Below are 14,394 nucleotides of genomic sequence, written 5' to 3'. Positions count from 1 at the left end.
AAATATTTGTTTACCCATTGTGCTTAATTTTTTTTACCCTGTTCAATGAAGATAAGTGGGCAGACAGGTCAAAAGCGAGAGACACAACAGAGAAAAACACAGGGAGAGAGAGACTTTATAAGAGGCTTTTCTGTTTCAATCCCCAATTACTTTCAGGTCAGTCACCTGTGGATGATGGTAGGAGACAAATTACTCTCCTTGACCATTTTCAAATATAGGTCAATTGGTCACTTCTGTCATTGAGTAATTATCCAAGTGACAAAATGAATTGTGGCTTTAAATTCATTCATAAAAATAAACATTTAAAAAATGTATCTAAAGAAAAGAAATACCGCACTGGGGATTTCAGATGCTCACAAATTGCAAAACTGAGGCAGCTGTTTGGATTTAGTTAAAATGAATGTGAGAACATGCTCAGATCCTCAAACACAGATAACCAACTAAACCATTAAAGGATAACGATATGATTTCCTCTATCAAAGCTGTGTCTTCTGACAGGCGGTAAACATACACATTTTCACACTTGTTTCCTCCTTAGTCTTACTTCTTCACCCCACCCCACCCCACTCCACACGCCCATCTCACTCCACCCCACTTTAATAATCCCAATCCTCTTTGTGGGAGAGTGACGTCTGCTGCAGTCAGAAGCACAATTAAGCTTAGCAGCCTGAGTGGAGAAAAGCCTCCACCAATGAACTAACCAACCAACCAGGTCCAGTTTCTGTCTTTGCTGGCTTATCTAGACCTGACTCACCTTCTCACTGACCATCGTTTCTCGAGCCTAAGGAATAAGGAAATGTGATGCCATGCTGGGATATAAATCTTCTAACAGCACTGGTTAAAGGATTCATTGATAATCCATCTGGATGTGTTTTTACATGCTAGTTGTTTTAAAAAACTTAACATGTGTCAACTTTTTTCTTTTTTTACAAACTGGTCTCTTAGACAACAGGGGTGATGGCAAGTAAGCTTTCTACTGTCCTTTGTGTGTGTCTGGAAGGTGTGAATATGCGCTCAAAGCATTTTGTGCTCATCAGTGCTTGTAGGTGAGCAGCAAATTGAGTCTCTGGGGATCTGCGGAGGACACTGTTTACTAGCAATGCTGGCTGTACACCTGTAGGCAACAAGTTGCTTGAGGAGAGACTGAGAGTTGGAGGGAATATCAGAGAGAGGAAGTTTGTTTGTATGAAGTGAGGACCGACCTGTGGAGGTCAGCACACTGATTTTCCTGGAAATGGAGTGTCATGATTATGAGCACTTTGGACGAGAAAGGGACAACTACGAGATTGACTATAGAAGGATTGTAGGAGACACTGAACCAGCTTGGCCATTCGCTTCAAACAGAGGAGGGGATCCCTCTCATCCATGTGTGACCTATGCCCACCCAACCTCACATGGACATGAGACGGCAGCGCAGAGATACAGCGCCACACGCATCCAAGCTGGATACGGGCCAGAAAGGTCAGTATTTAGACACATCTATTACTATTCCTGGTCTACTTGAAGGTATTTTATTCCCCCAAATTACTAAGGTTATTGTATGTCACCCAGGAACTCAGTAAAAAGCATTCTAAATTATTTATAACCAGCAACACATGATATGTTGTCACTTTTTAGGAGCACTTACTGTCTACTCTGAAAAGCTAATTTGTCTCAAGTCTCGGCAGCCGACCAAATCCTCTTACCTATGCACCTGTGTAAGACAGTTTCCATTGACATGGATGCTCTCCTTTTGTCAGTGTTTCCTTTTTCCTTTCCTGATCTGGCCACAGCACAGGTCAAACAAATAAAGACAAGGGCAAACAACATCCTTGTTCTGGCCAAGGGATAAACTGGTTCATGATAAACCTTTACCTGTGAGTTAAAGCTGGTTTGTTGCTAATGCAATTATACTAACAGCAATTTCAAGATGTTTTGCTCATATAAAATAATGTAAAATCAGGAATTTAATATATATACAAAATAATACAATAAAAACGTATATGATGTTCTTGAATTAAACTAAGCCACATTTAACATGAGAACGGATGTCTTTTCAGTCCATATGGAACATTTTGATGTGAGAAAAAAAGTGTTACCACTTGTAAATTATGCAATTAATTGTTTACTTTCACATTTCAGCATGGCAGATTATCTGATCAGTGGAGGCACAGGTTATGTACCTGAAGATGGACTCACGGCACAACAGCTTTTTGTGAACTGTGATGGGCTGACATACAAGTAAGACAGTAAAACATATATTATACATAATATTTTGTAGTCAACTTTGCTGTACCAACCACAAAAGCATATAGATTAAGCAAAAATTATGACTAATGTAGTGTTTTCCATTAAATGTTCCTAAAATAGCACTGATATCACATCTGCTTCACTTCACAAGTATTAAAAACGTAAAAGCTTAAAAGCATCTAGCTAAAGTGTGTGTGTTCCTGTGTCAGTGTGTTAATGGATGTCAGAGTAGTTTTACTAATGGGAGCTTTGTTGGGTTTATTAGTGAGCAACGGATAAATGCAATGGGTTGAAATGTGGGCAGATTTTTTTGTCTTAACTGTTAGCTTTAACAACTCCGATCACTGAACTTAACCTGTACCGTTAACCTTAAACTATACTAATTATAATATACTCCCCCCCAGTGAATAGAAATGTTTCTAACATAGGTTAACACTGGGGGATGCAACATTTCACTCTCCCCATCATTTTGTTTCATTTTGTAAAAGAAAATTATCCAAAAAAAAATCATTTTTTATAAGCAATCACCAATGAAGAAAAATATTTCATGTGCCTCCCACTAAGCCTCCTGTAATGTAATAAAACAAAAAATAATTAATCCTTAACACAATGCATTTTTAACACTTCCAACGTAAACAACCGGGTGTGCAGTGCGGATGCTACAATTCACTTCCCCCACGATTTGGTGTAGTGGTGCAACATTGCTTCAGATTTAAACTGAGAATTGTGGCATCCCTAGCATACATTTAGATATACATATTTGATACAATACTTAAATATTGAACAAGTCTTTCTCTGCACCGTTTAAAAAATGTGATATAATAGTGTTTTCTTCTTTTCTTTCTTCAGTGACTTCTTGATTCTCCCTGGTTTTATAGATTTTACTGCAGATGAAGTGGTAGGCTTTTTTTTTTTTTTTTACAATGTTTAAGCAGCATGTCTCAAATTTAATTTTACACCGTTCTACTATTTTTAAGTCCTGCATTACTTTGGACTTCAAATTTGCTCTCCCCTTTCATGTAAAAAAGTTTTCAAATTTCATTTGATTTTATCCAACATGCTTTGGATTCTTTTTTAGCTGCTTTTCATCCGTCCATAGCTTATTACTAAGAGCGAAGACTTGTTTACCAACCATGTATTATTTTCCACTCTGCTGGGACTTAAAATTAATTTCAGGCTTTGGTCACATGTGATTTGTGGATGCCAGGTGTTCAGAGCAGACACACACCTGCATCACATGACTCGGCAGGTGATGCCAGCAAGTAAGCCTCAGTCTTTTTAGGCTGCCTGAATCTTTGTGCTGCTACAAAAAGCTCAATTGTACAAAAAACTGTTCATATTTGAAGTAGTTTGCTTTGTTTTTGTTAACATCTACCTCAAAATCCATCCCTGTTTAAAGGACCTCACTTCTGCCCTGACAAAAAAGATCACCTTGAAGACGCCTCTTATTTCATCTCCCATGGATACCGTCACCGAGTCTTTTATGGCCATTGCCATGGCAGTGAGTACAAACAATGCACAGATATAATAAAATATATTTTCTGTGTTTTATTCATGTTTTCTTTTTACTTCCGTGATTTGTCTGGTTTTAGTTGATGGGAGGCATTGGAATAATCCATCATAACTGCACAGCTGAGTTTCAGGCCAATGAGGTGCACAAAGTTAAGGTAAGAAGTCAAAGCACCTAAGTACATGGACAGACATTGGCAAGTTTAAAATGAATGTGCTACATTATTCCTTACTCTTTATCGCTCAATACTTATTTGTTTTATGTCATTGTCATAGTAAGTTCTTCGTTTTTCTTTGTCTTGTCAGAAATTCGAGCAGGGCTTTATAACAGACCCAGTAGTAATGAGTCCCACTCACACTGTTGGGGATGTGCTGGAAGCTAAGATTCGCCATGGTTTTTCTGGGATCCCAGTGACAGAGACTGGAAAAATGGGCAGCAAACTGGTCGGTATTGTCACCTCCAGAGATATCGATTTTTTGTCTGAAAAGGAGCACAACAGGCCTCTTGAAGAGGTGAGAATGGCGCCTACAGTGATTTGCGTACCAAAATCCTTATGTCTGTTCTTTCATTGTCTGTTTACTGTAAGTTTTTATTTAAAAACCTAATTACATCATCTGATCAAAACAGGTTTGTAAGTGACCCCACACTAATTACTTGCCATAGTTCTGGCAACTTTAAATGTTTTTTTTGTTTGTTTTAAAGAATATTTAATCAAACTTACACTTGTTCATGCAACATGAATGAGATCTAAAATTTAGCTTTGTGTTTTTGTGAATATTATAAGATCTGATCCATTTCATTGAAAATGTTTGAAAATTATATTTTTCATTGGAGGACAGCCAAGTAAACCTGTCATAGACATACGAGCACTTCTTTAGACATGTAGTTTCGAGCCTTTATCATGACATCTGGAAAAACACCTTTTCGTTGCTTTGGAACTGTGCTTCACCCCTAAATGCTAAAAAAGCAGAGCTCAGCTGCAGACCCGTTTATTTAGTTGTTCTGCCTGGTAAAAGACAAAGAGTTTATACTGTAAAGTCCCTTAAACCCCTTTTCTGATGGAAAAGTAAGGCTTAATGTAAAAAATGTTATGCCTTGTTTGCTTCTAAGATCTGCCAAGACTTGTCATGATCAGATCATGTCCAACAGGTTTTTTGATAACTGGTTTTTACAGATTAGGTAGCAAAATAAATAGAAATAGGGTTTTGCACACAATGTTTATTATTAAAAACCTTGTTCAAAGAATTATGCCAACTATGGATATATTTTCAATGACACATTGCTTACCAGTACTTGCTGCTTCATATAGGTTATGACTAAACGAGAAGACTTGGTTGTGGCACCTGCTGGAGTCACTCTGAAAGAGGCTAATGACATTCTGCAAAGAAGCAAAAAAGGTAAATCTTGAAAGGCATTCTGTTTCATAAAAGACAGACTTTGACATTTATTTGGGGGGGGGGTCGTCTACGTTTTTCTTTCTGGTCTGCAGGTAAACTCCCCATCGTTAACGACAGTGATGAGCTGGTTGCAATCATAGCTAGAACTGACTTAAAAAAGAACAGAGACTACCCCCTGGCTTCCAAGGACTCCCGCAAACAGCTGCTTTGTGGGGCTGCCATTGGTACCAGGGAAGATGACAAATACAGACTGGACCTCCTTGTGCAGGCTGGAGTGGATGTGGTAGTTTTGGTAGGTTTATAAAAAAGTATGTATTTATGTATATATCTTTAAAGTAAAAAGCATTCAAAGCATTTATCACCCTCTATTCATTTACGTAATTACGATACCGGTACAAATTTCATATGTCTGTTTAAAAACAAAAACAAAAAATAACTTCAATGACAAACTAATACATAATTGCAAAGCTGATTTCAGGTAATCTATCTTAAATTGTTGGAACTTATTTTTTATATTAGTTTGAGTATACAATATGCAGCCTACTGCTGAAAAATACATTTAAGAAAAAACTGTGTGGGGCTCAATAGAAAAGACCTTTGTTTAGTATTTTCAAAATCCCTTCAAGTCTAATTAGCTGCAAACTTTCATTCATCTTGATGGATTGGACATTGCCTATTTTTTTAGAATGCAAATGACTATATAACCAAAATGTAAATTGACTAATCAAATCTGTTGATGAGCCCTATAAATAAGCAAAATCATTTAATAACAATTGACTAATAAATTGATTTAATTTGGAGAAAATTAGGTGTAAAACACATTACAGTTCTGTATGGGCAATGTTCCTTCACAGTTAATGTTACAGTAAACATCCTGGGTGGTGGTCCCGGGGAAGACCCAGGACACGCTGGAGAGACTATGTCTCTCGGCTGGCCTGGGAACGCCTCGGGTCCCCCCAGAGGAGCTGGAGGAATTGGCTGGGGCAAGGGAGGTCTGGGCATCTCTGCGCCCCTATCCCGGATAGGCGGAAGAAGATGGATGGATGGATGGATGGATGGATGGATGGATGGATGGATGGATGGATGGATGGATGGATGGATGGATGGATAAACAGAATTTGTTTGATTTTTCAAATGTTTTACTTTCAGGACTCTTCCCAGGGAAACTCAGTTTATCAAATAAGCATGATAAACTATATTAAGCAGAAGCATCCTGATATTCAAGTGATTGGAGGAAATGGTGAGTTGTGAAGCAACAAGTTTGTTTAGCAGAAAACTCACTTCCTCAATCATCTGTTTTCTGTTGCTTTGTCTCACTCTAGTGGTGACAGCTGCACAGGCTAAAAACCTCATTGATGCAGGCGCAGATGCTCTCAGGGTTGGCATGGGATGTGGCTCTATCTGTATCACCCAGGAAGGTACACTGAAGTGTGCATCTTGTGAATGTCTGCTTGCTATCAGCAAAAAATACCCTTCTAACAGCATATATAAACATGTAAAATAGTTTATTCACTCGAGAATAGACAATGGCTTGTCTATGTTGGAAATATATTTTTGCCTTTTGTTTTAATCTTGGTTTTCAGTCATGGCATGCGGAAGGCCTCAAGGTACATCAGTTTACAAGGTTGCAGAATACGCCAGGCGGTTTGGGGTCCCAGTGATTGCTGATGGAGGAATTCAGACAGTGGGGCATGTGGTCAAGGCTCTCGCTCTAGGAGCATCTACAGGTAGAAAAAGGCAGTCAGTTGTTAAAAATACTATTTTTTAATTTTCCACTGGATGATGACCCTTTTCTTCCCTCTATTGATATTTTTTATGCCTGCAGTTATGATGGGGTCTCTGCTTGCAGCAACCACCGAGGCGCCAGGAGAATATTTCTTTTCAGATGGTGTTCGCTTGAAAAAGTACAGAGGCATGGGCTCTCTGGATGCCATGGAGAAAAACAACAGTCAAAAGCGTTACTTCAGGTATAGAGGTGCCTTTAAACAACTCGTTTGCCCCTCATGATGCTGATTGACCCGTGTCTGTGCAGTGAGGGAGATAAGGTGAAAGTGGCACAAGGGGTTTCAGGATCGGTGCAAGATAAAGGGTCCATTCAGAAGTTTGTTCCTTACCTTATTGCGGGTATACAGCATGGCTGTCAAGACACAGGAGCCAAGAGTTTGTCTATCTTACGGTAAGTTTACATTTATGTGTTTTTGTTTTTTTAACACTTTTTTGATTCCAGTAAATCAGTTATGTTTGTGTTGTTCTCCAGGTCAATGATGTATTCTGGAGAACTGAAGTTTGAAAAGAGAACCATGTCTGCTCAGATGGAAGGAGGAGTTCATGGACTTCACTCGTATGTTTGACCTGTGACCTTTCTGGATCCTGTAAATGCCTTTTGCAGGATATAAGGTTGATTTGTAATCACGTCACCTAAATTCTCCTTTCCTTCTGTCCTTTTCCAAACCGAACTGTTGAATTAGATATTCTTTTGTGCCATGTAAGTACATTCACGCACTTATCTCGTGTCTTGTCCCCCTTAAGAGGTGTTCATAAATGTATTTACATGTCTGTCAATCTTTTGTATTCCAAATGTAGTCACAAGGAGCAACTTCCCTGAGACCGGAGGAAGAGGAGGTGCACGATCAGGACCTAATGTTCCAACTCCAGCTGCTTTGAGCAGATGCAATGGTCGCATGTGATGGAGGTCACCAACACAACGCTGCTGTTTTAGCCACACAACGTCACTTTAGAATCTCACGCTGCTTTTTACTGCTTTTGGGATGTCAAACATAAGGGTTACAGTGTGTAGCTGGTCTAAAGCTGTCATCATAAATCAAGGTTAAAGAGCGGGTAATCTTGACTTTTTTTTTTTACAAGTCATTGGTTTAGAAAGAAGCACATGGTTCTCAAGTGCTTTTGGGCAGTACTGATTTAGAGCAATAAAAGACTTATATGCTGCTTTAGTAAATTTCAAATGTTTAAGCAAAATTAGAGACTGATGCTTTTGCTCAATTTTAGTTTATTGTTCACCAAACCAAAAAAAGCTTTGTGGTGTTTTACTGAGAGGGAACCCAGGGCTCTTGACACATTTGAATAAAAAAGCTTAGATTAAATTCAACTATCATATTTGAGGCAGAAAATTGAGAGAAAAACAATGACTGAGCCTTCTCTTTACTTGACATAGTTACTAAAGATTGATTTAGAAGTTGTCAGTTAAAGTGCAATAATACATATCGTCAATAGTTGCTTTGTTTTCCTTTCTTTTTTCTTTTTAAATTTCAATAAAACTTCCTCCGATAAAAGTATTTAAGAGTTTATTTTCAACTCAGATCATTTAAAGCTTCTGTTGTTTTGTTGTGTATTGGAATTGACTGAATTTCTTCGAAGTCCTGTAAAGAGTGAAAAATTAAAAAAATTTTAGAAGATTTTGCCATTGTGCCAATTTATTTAAAATAGTTCTTCCCCTTTGTTTTTTTTTTTTGTTAGAATGAATACATGCTGAAAATTGAGATATCTTCAGTCACAGTTTTAATCAAATCAAACAAAAAGGACTCTAATGTGTTCATGCTGTTTGTATCCTGACTTCATAGTTCAGTCTTTGCTGTTTTCAAGTTTGAACTGTTAACAATTTAAAATATTTAACACCTGCTTTGAGAATTAGTCAGTCACATAAATGAAAATTTACTTAGAATAGTTTAAGATTGTGGTTGCAACTTTGATTATAAATAGCAGTTTTGATAGAACAAAACAAACAGTTCATAATCCATTAATGGATGAACAAAAATAAATATAATAAAACTGGTCAATTTTAGCAAGCAACGCAGATACATTTAAACAAAACTTTTAATAAAACTTTTCTGGCAATTTTAAATAGTAATATGAATAATGGGCTTTCATTGCCTTGCTTGTCAAGTCTTTGTATCCTGCAACAGTGACTTTACTTTTCCAGCTTGTCATGCCTTTTCCACAACTGCTGTATCTTTTTCAAGGTAATAGACAGGCCTAAACTTTTCAACAGGCAAGAATTTTAATAGATTTTGACAAGTTTTAAGTCAGTTTTAAAAGTTAATATAAATCTTGAGTGTACTGGCACTCCCCTGCATGTTGAAAAGGATAGCAAACCCATACTCTGCTCAGTAAATTTGATGCACAGGTCAGAGTCAGGCATTACATAAACATGTGTAAGAATGAAAAAAAAAAAACAACTATGAACATAATACACATCAATATTTAAAAGTATACGTAGTATATACAAAAAATATGTGGCGTACATCAAGACATTAGCTAATAGATAAGAGTTATTCTCTTTTTCTTTGAATGAGTCAGGAGCATGTTAGCTATAGCCCAGTACTAGACTTTTTTTTTTTTTTTAATAAATCTACAATTCAATAGTATCACTGCAAACACTAAGTGTATCAATTTGTTTGCACACATTGACAAACTCTGCTTGTACAGCCAGATCCCATTCCAGCTGTCGACTTTCACTGAGGTGTTTGGTGCCTGCTAACTTCCCGCCACCTTGACCATCTTGGGAGGCCAGACTCAGGGTTCTGTAATGCCTGCGGTAAGATAAGTGAGGGATTCCTCTTTGGAGACTGCTTTGTGCAAAGTTTTGCCCCCTGTTACCCCAGGAATGAGTATGTGACTTTCCACTGTCCTTGGGATAGCTGCACAACCCTTGGGTTGAACCTGTGTCACTTCCCTTCCAGTTATTTTTCTCTGGAGAAACTGTGAGATGGCTGTGAGATGTCAAATGTCCTTGTGGGAGGGAATTTTGAAAGTTAGACACATTGTTCTCTTGCTCAACATCTCCACAGGATGACGTTCTGTAAAACGCATGTCCCACAGAGCTAAGCCCAAGATTTATTGTACCTTGTCCAGGAGCGCTCAAAGAAGCACTTGAAGAGGAATGGAATAGCCTTTGTTGACCAAAAATACTGTGAGAAAATAAAGACTCACTGAAAAGAGCTTGGTCAATACTGCGGGAAAGATTTATGGGAGATGGGGGACGAAAGTCCTTGGTAGAATCGGTCTCCACACATAAGCTATCCAGGGACAGCAGTTGAGGCTCAATGGGGCTTTTGGCTTTCAGTGGTGGACTTGGAGGTGTAGGTAGAGGTAGCGTTCTTTGGGCTTGGTGTAAACCATTAACTCCATTTGCAGGAGCAAGAACCTCTGAACAAAGTGGAAGAACCTCTGTCTGCTTATTTGTGAGATCACAGATCACAAGTTTGTCCTGCTTACCCTGGGAGGGGAGGACAAGAGAATTTACTTCATCCTGGGTGGACAGTGTCTGCCCTCGTAAAGGCGAGTTGCAGGACAGGCGAGACCAAGACCCCTGTCGAGAACTGGTTAAAGTCTTGGTTGAGGAGTTGTGGCAGAAAAGAAAGTGTGTGCCAATTATAGACAAACCAAGACACACCCCAGACTCACATAGTCTACATCCTAAATGGTAGCCCCACCAGGGCCAGGGTTGGAAGCCATAGCCTTTAACCCCACCAACACCAAAAGCATGCAATATCCCATAAAGCTGAAGGCCTCCACATCCTAATAAGCACACTGAGGTTCCTATTCCAGCTCCAGTTGCTCTTTTCCAGTCCTCCAATCTGGAAAAAGTAACTTTTACAGAACGAATCAATTCAGGAGATCTTCCCTCTTCTGCATTGTCATTCAGCCTGTAAATATGCTTGGTATTTATTTTTGTAAGGCAGCAGTGGAAAAGGTAAGAGAATGAGAGAATGATGCAAAGGCAAACAAACACAACATGAGGGATCAACAGGAGAACAGGTGGCAGAGAATGGAAGAGCTGAAGGAGACCAACACACCCCAGAGAGACTATGAAGTTAAAAAATGATGCACATAGAAGGATACAAGGTTTAGGCAAGATCGAGAATGGGCAAGAAAGAGCAAGTGGCAGTGAAAGACGTTTACGAAAGTGTGATGAAAGAATGAGGAACGCAAACGAGAAGGCTGATATCAAGCAGGGCAATGGTAGCTCTGAGACCAGCAGAGCAACCGCAGGGGGAAGACGGTCCTGAGAACTGTAAGCATCATAGAGCAAGGAGAAAGCTTGAATCCCTGCAAATGCCATAATGAAGAAGTGCAGCATAGTTATGTACAGGCTTCCTGGGGGGCATCGGAAGGGCAAGCCTAACAGGGAGATCACAGAGATTAGACAAAACAGAATGAAGATCGATCCCAGACCATAGATATGTGCTTCCCATGCAAATCCCCATGTAGCAAGGGCGGAGTTCCAGTCTGAGTACAGAGGGACTAAGGGAGGGCCGAGAGCCAGAAAGGGGTGCAAAGATTGGGTTGAATCTTCTAGGTCGAGAGGAGTCCAAGACTGATTTGTTGTTTTGCAGGGAGTGACCGATGTGCTGTTGTTACTATCCAAGAAAACTGTGGGTGTGGCTTCTGAAGCATGCAGATTATTATTCCAGGAGTCATCTGAAAGTAAACACATTTGAAAAGAAATGTTTGATCTTGATCTATTGCATATATTAAGGTCACAATGAGTAGACACATGAAAATATACATTTTTATAAAAATAACTAAATAATTGTTGTACTTATCGGCTATTGGAAATTTTGTGTTTAAACATTTTATCTAGCAATAAATTTAGGTCAAGATAAATCAAACAGACAGGCCTAATTTCTTAAAGAAAAGCATGCTGGAATAAGTTGTGTGCAAATTTAGTCCACAGTACTGTAAATGAGAGCTGGCTCTAAATGGTGAGGCTCTAACTGGGTCACACAGTGCGGGGGTGTGAACATGTGTGTGAGAGAGGTGTTTTGATTAACCAATACTGACCTCATTGTGGTTTTTATGTTTAAAACAACTCCGAAGCATGGTCTAGATTCATTGTGTCCTGATCACCTGACATTTAGATTTTGAGATGAAATGACCTCTATACTGAATCATGTGAAGCTGTAGGAATCAGGTAACCTGCTGGCTATAAATGGAATGCGTCCTACTTTTGGACTTCCATTAGCAGTGAAGCTACTAAAGTCAATATGGACTCAGCAAACAAACATTCTGCAAAAGAAGTGATTTTAATGTTTCATATAAACCAATTAAGGGCAGTTTTTCCTATTTTGATGTAGTTGCTCAGATGATTTACTCACAATCTTGGAATTTTAGATAAGATTAAGCAAAATCTCTCCTTCCTTTACGCTTTAGGTTCTGAAACACACTGACTTCAGCAAGTGAATGTCACTACCTGCACTATTTGTCCCTGAATGCCCCAAAACATCCCACATTTGGAGGTGAGATATGTATATCTGCTAAGTAAATGTTTTAAGACTATTAAAAATAAATGATAATTTGCTTGAAATGAGTAGAACACATTAAACAGAGACAGACAGGACTTCAAAGGAGGGGTTAAAAGCCTATAAGTAGAGTCGGGATGCAGCTTTTGAGAAAAAAAAACAAAGGTTTTTCAATGGAACAGATAAAACAAAGCAGTGCTACGGACTTGGAAACAGAGTCATAAGCCTTTCCTGTGATAACTGAAAAGACAAAAGTTTGAAATAAATGTCAAGTATCTAAATAACATTCTAATCTCATACAACAAATGAAGATGCATCTTACCTCTTGTTGACTTTGTGCTGACAGTCACGTTGTGTAAAGTTTGTTCTGTGCCATCGTCCAGTCCATTGTGTCCTCCTAGTCTAGAAACAGAAACCTCTGTGATCCATGCTGGGGGACTCGGGGACCCTGCGTTTGTCGTAGAACCGACCATTGATTTTGGGTTTATCTCAAGTGCCTTTCTTTGCCATGGAGTAGACGGAAAAAAAGGCAAATGGCTAAATGTCCTGCCATTTTGTTGAGTTGTCACAGCTATTTCATTCTGACTGGCTTGTGTTGGATATAAAATGGATCCAGTCATTTTCTTTCTTGACCAAAAATTCAGTTTTTGTTCTGGCGTAGGTTTTTGTGTAGCTTTTTCTGGGGAAAACACTACTGTTTCTATATTCTCTCTGGGGGTAATATTATAAGTTGGACTTTCAGTTGGCCTCCATGTGAGTCTCCTCTCATAATGATTTTCAAAAGATGTCTCAGTGATCTCCTCTGATTCTGTGTATTCACCAATAACACCCTGTCTGTCTATATCCTCAGGTGATGAGGGCCAACTCAGAGATTGGCTTGGAACACCCACGGGTCCATAGTTGGGATCATCTGGTGTTAAATTCGATCTATAAGGTCTGTGTGAGGTTGGATTTAGAAATAACTCTGCGGTGCCTCTCTGGGATGAGTTTCTGGCATTGTTTCCATTTAAGGCTAATGTATGAAGTGTTGGTGTCAAAAAAAAGACGAGGAAAAAATCTATATTCCACATCGCACCCATGATGAAGATTTTCAAAAAGCAAAGTCACGCGCTGTAAAGGCTGTCCAGTCGCATGTTTGATAGTGGTCACAAACATCTGCTCTCCTGGGACCTCAAATGGGACACACCTGGAGAAAAACAGGTTAAAAATGTTGAAGAGCCCAATAAAGCCAGCGTTCTCCAGTTTCAGGTGGGTATGCACAAGGAGGGGATTAAAACCTCCGAAAAAGCAGTACTGTTACAAGTACATCAAGAACCTTAATAAAAGTAAAATAATTCCAGTGATAAATGAAGCACCTAGTTTTAAAATCATTTTTTTGTATTTGATATAAAGCATATTTGACTAGAAAAATCCACAAGAACTGCTGTATTTGATTAAGATTCTGGCTTTCTTACCTTCTAAATCCATCCGAAAGCCTGTTTTATATATATAAAAAAGGCTCTAGACTCTGTTACTGCATTCCTGCAGCCTTTACATGACTGTGTCTTTTCATTTTCAACATGCTCTGCCCCTCTTTCTTTCCATCAGGCAGTAAACACAGGGGAATGGCCCCACCTCCTCCGGACAGCCTCCACCATCCGACACACTGTTTCTATGCTATCCTGAAAGTGGCACAGTTAGAGGCAGCATCATCAGCACCACCTCTTTGCAGGGAAAAGAAAAGAAACTAAACGGAGCGGCACACATCTTCAGGAAAATCAACCTGATCCAATAAAATTTTGGTGCACTTGACAAGCAGTTTTTATTCCAACTCACATCTCTATTTTTTCAATTCATTGTCAAAAAATGATTGTATAATATTTTTGCATAAGTCATAGAATCATTGCATTCTTCCAAAAAAAAAGTTCCTCATTCCAATATTATTTCCTCTTTCACACACAATAACATCCATAAAAGAGGAAAGTACAGTTGATTTTAATGTTCTGTCTATTGTGACATA

General features: G+C 38.8%; 2 protein-coding genes across 2 annotated transcripts; one reads left to right on the top strand and one right to left on the bottom strand.

The window, feature by feature from the left end:
- The first annotated feature begins 649 nt into the window (after window positions 1-649).
- On the top strand, window positions 650-8,082 carry LOC101157210 (inosine-5'-monophosphate dehydrogenase 1b-like). The gene is made up of 16 exons (XM_004069679.5): window positions 650-1,461; window positions 2,122-2,220; window positions 3,079-3,127; window positions 3,629-3,730; window positions 3,822-3,896; window positions 4,045-4,251; window positions 5,049-5,136; window positions 5,229-5,428; window positions 6,286-6,376; window positions 6,459-6,554; window positions 6,720-6,863; window positions 6,962-7,103; window positions 7,169-7,312; window positions 7,394-7,477; window positions 7,605-7,621; window positions 7,720-8,082. Exons 1-16 carry the CDS (start codon window positions 1,235-1,237, stop codon window positions 7,821-7,823), a joined length of 1,869 nt encoding a protein of 622 aa, XP_004069727.2. The 5' UTR covers window positions 650-1,234; the 3' UTR covers window positions 7,824-8,082.
- A 1,276-nt stretch (window positions 8,083-9,358) lies between these two features.
- On the bottom strand, window positions 9,359-13,984 carry prrt4a (proline rich transmembrane protein 4a). The gene is made up of 3 exons (XM_011476599.4): window positions 13,850-13,984; window positions 12,718-13,581; window positions 9,359-11,574 (listed from the first exon to the last, which is right to left on the bottom strand). The coding sequence occupies exons 2-3, from the start codon at window positions 13,472-13,474 to the stop codon at window positions 9,503-9,505; spliced, it is 2,829 nt and encodes a 942-aa protein (XP_011474901.1). The 5' UTR covers window positions 13,475-13,581; window positions 13,850-13,984; the 3' UTR covers window positions 9,359-9,502.
- Window positions 13,985-14,394: the final 410 nt, after the last annotated feature.

Source organism: Oryzias latipes, chromosome 6, assembly GCF_053564925.1.
Source record: "Oryzias latipes strain Hd-rR chromosome 6, Olatipes_Hd-rR_3.1".
Lineage (NCBI taxonomy): Eukaryota > Metazoa > Chordata > Actinopteri > Beloniformes > Adrianichthyidae > Oryzias > Oryzias latipes.
Note: the sequence above shows the minus strand (reverse complement) of the source record. Positions and strands in the feature narration are given on the sequence as shown.

Excerpts from the sequence above, each read along its gene's own strand:
- LOC101157210 (XM_004069679.5), top strand. The coding sequence starts at position 1,235 with ATGGAGTGTCATGATTATGAGCACTTTGGACGAGAAAGGGACAACTAC. Across the intron at positions 1,462-2,121 it reads GCTGGATACGGGCCAGAAAG|CATGGCAGATTATCTGATCA; the intron begins GTCAGTATTTAG and ends TTCACATTTCAG. Across the intron at positions 6,864-6,961 it reads CGCTCTAGGAGCATCTACAG|TTATGATGGGGTCTCTGCTT; the intron begins GTAGAAAAAGGC and ends TTATGCCTGCAG.
- prrt4a (XM_011476599.4), bottom strand. The coding sequence starts at position 13,474 with ATGGGTGCGATGTGGAATATAGATTTTTTCCTCGTCTTTTTTTTGACA. Across the intron at positions 11,575-12,717 it reads CAGCACAAAGTCAACAAGAG|ATGACTCCTGGAATAATAAT; the intron begins GTAAGATGCATC and ends GTTTACTTTCAG.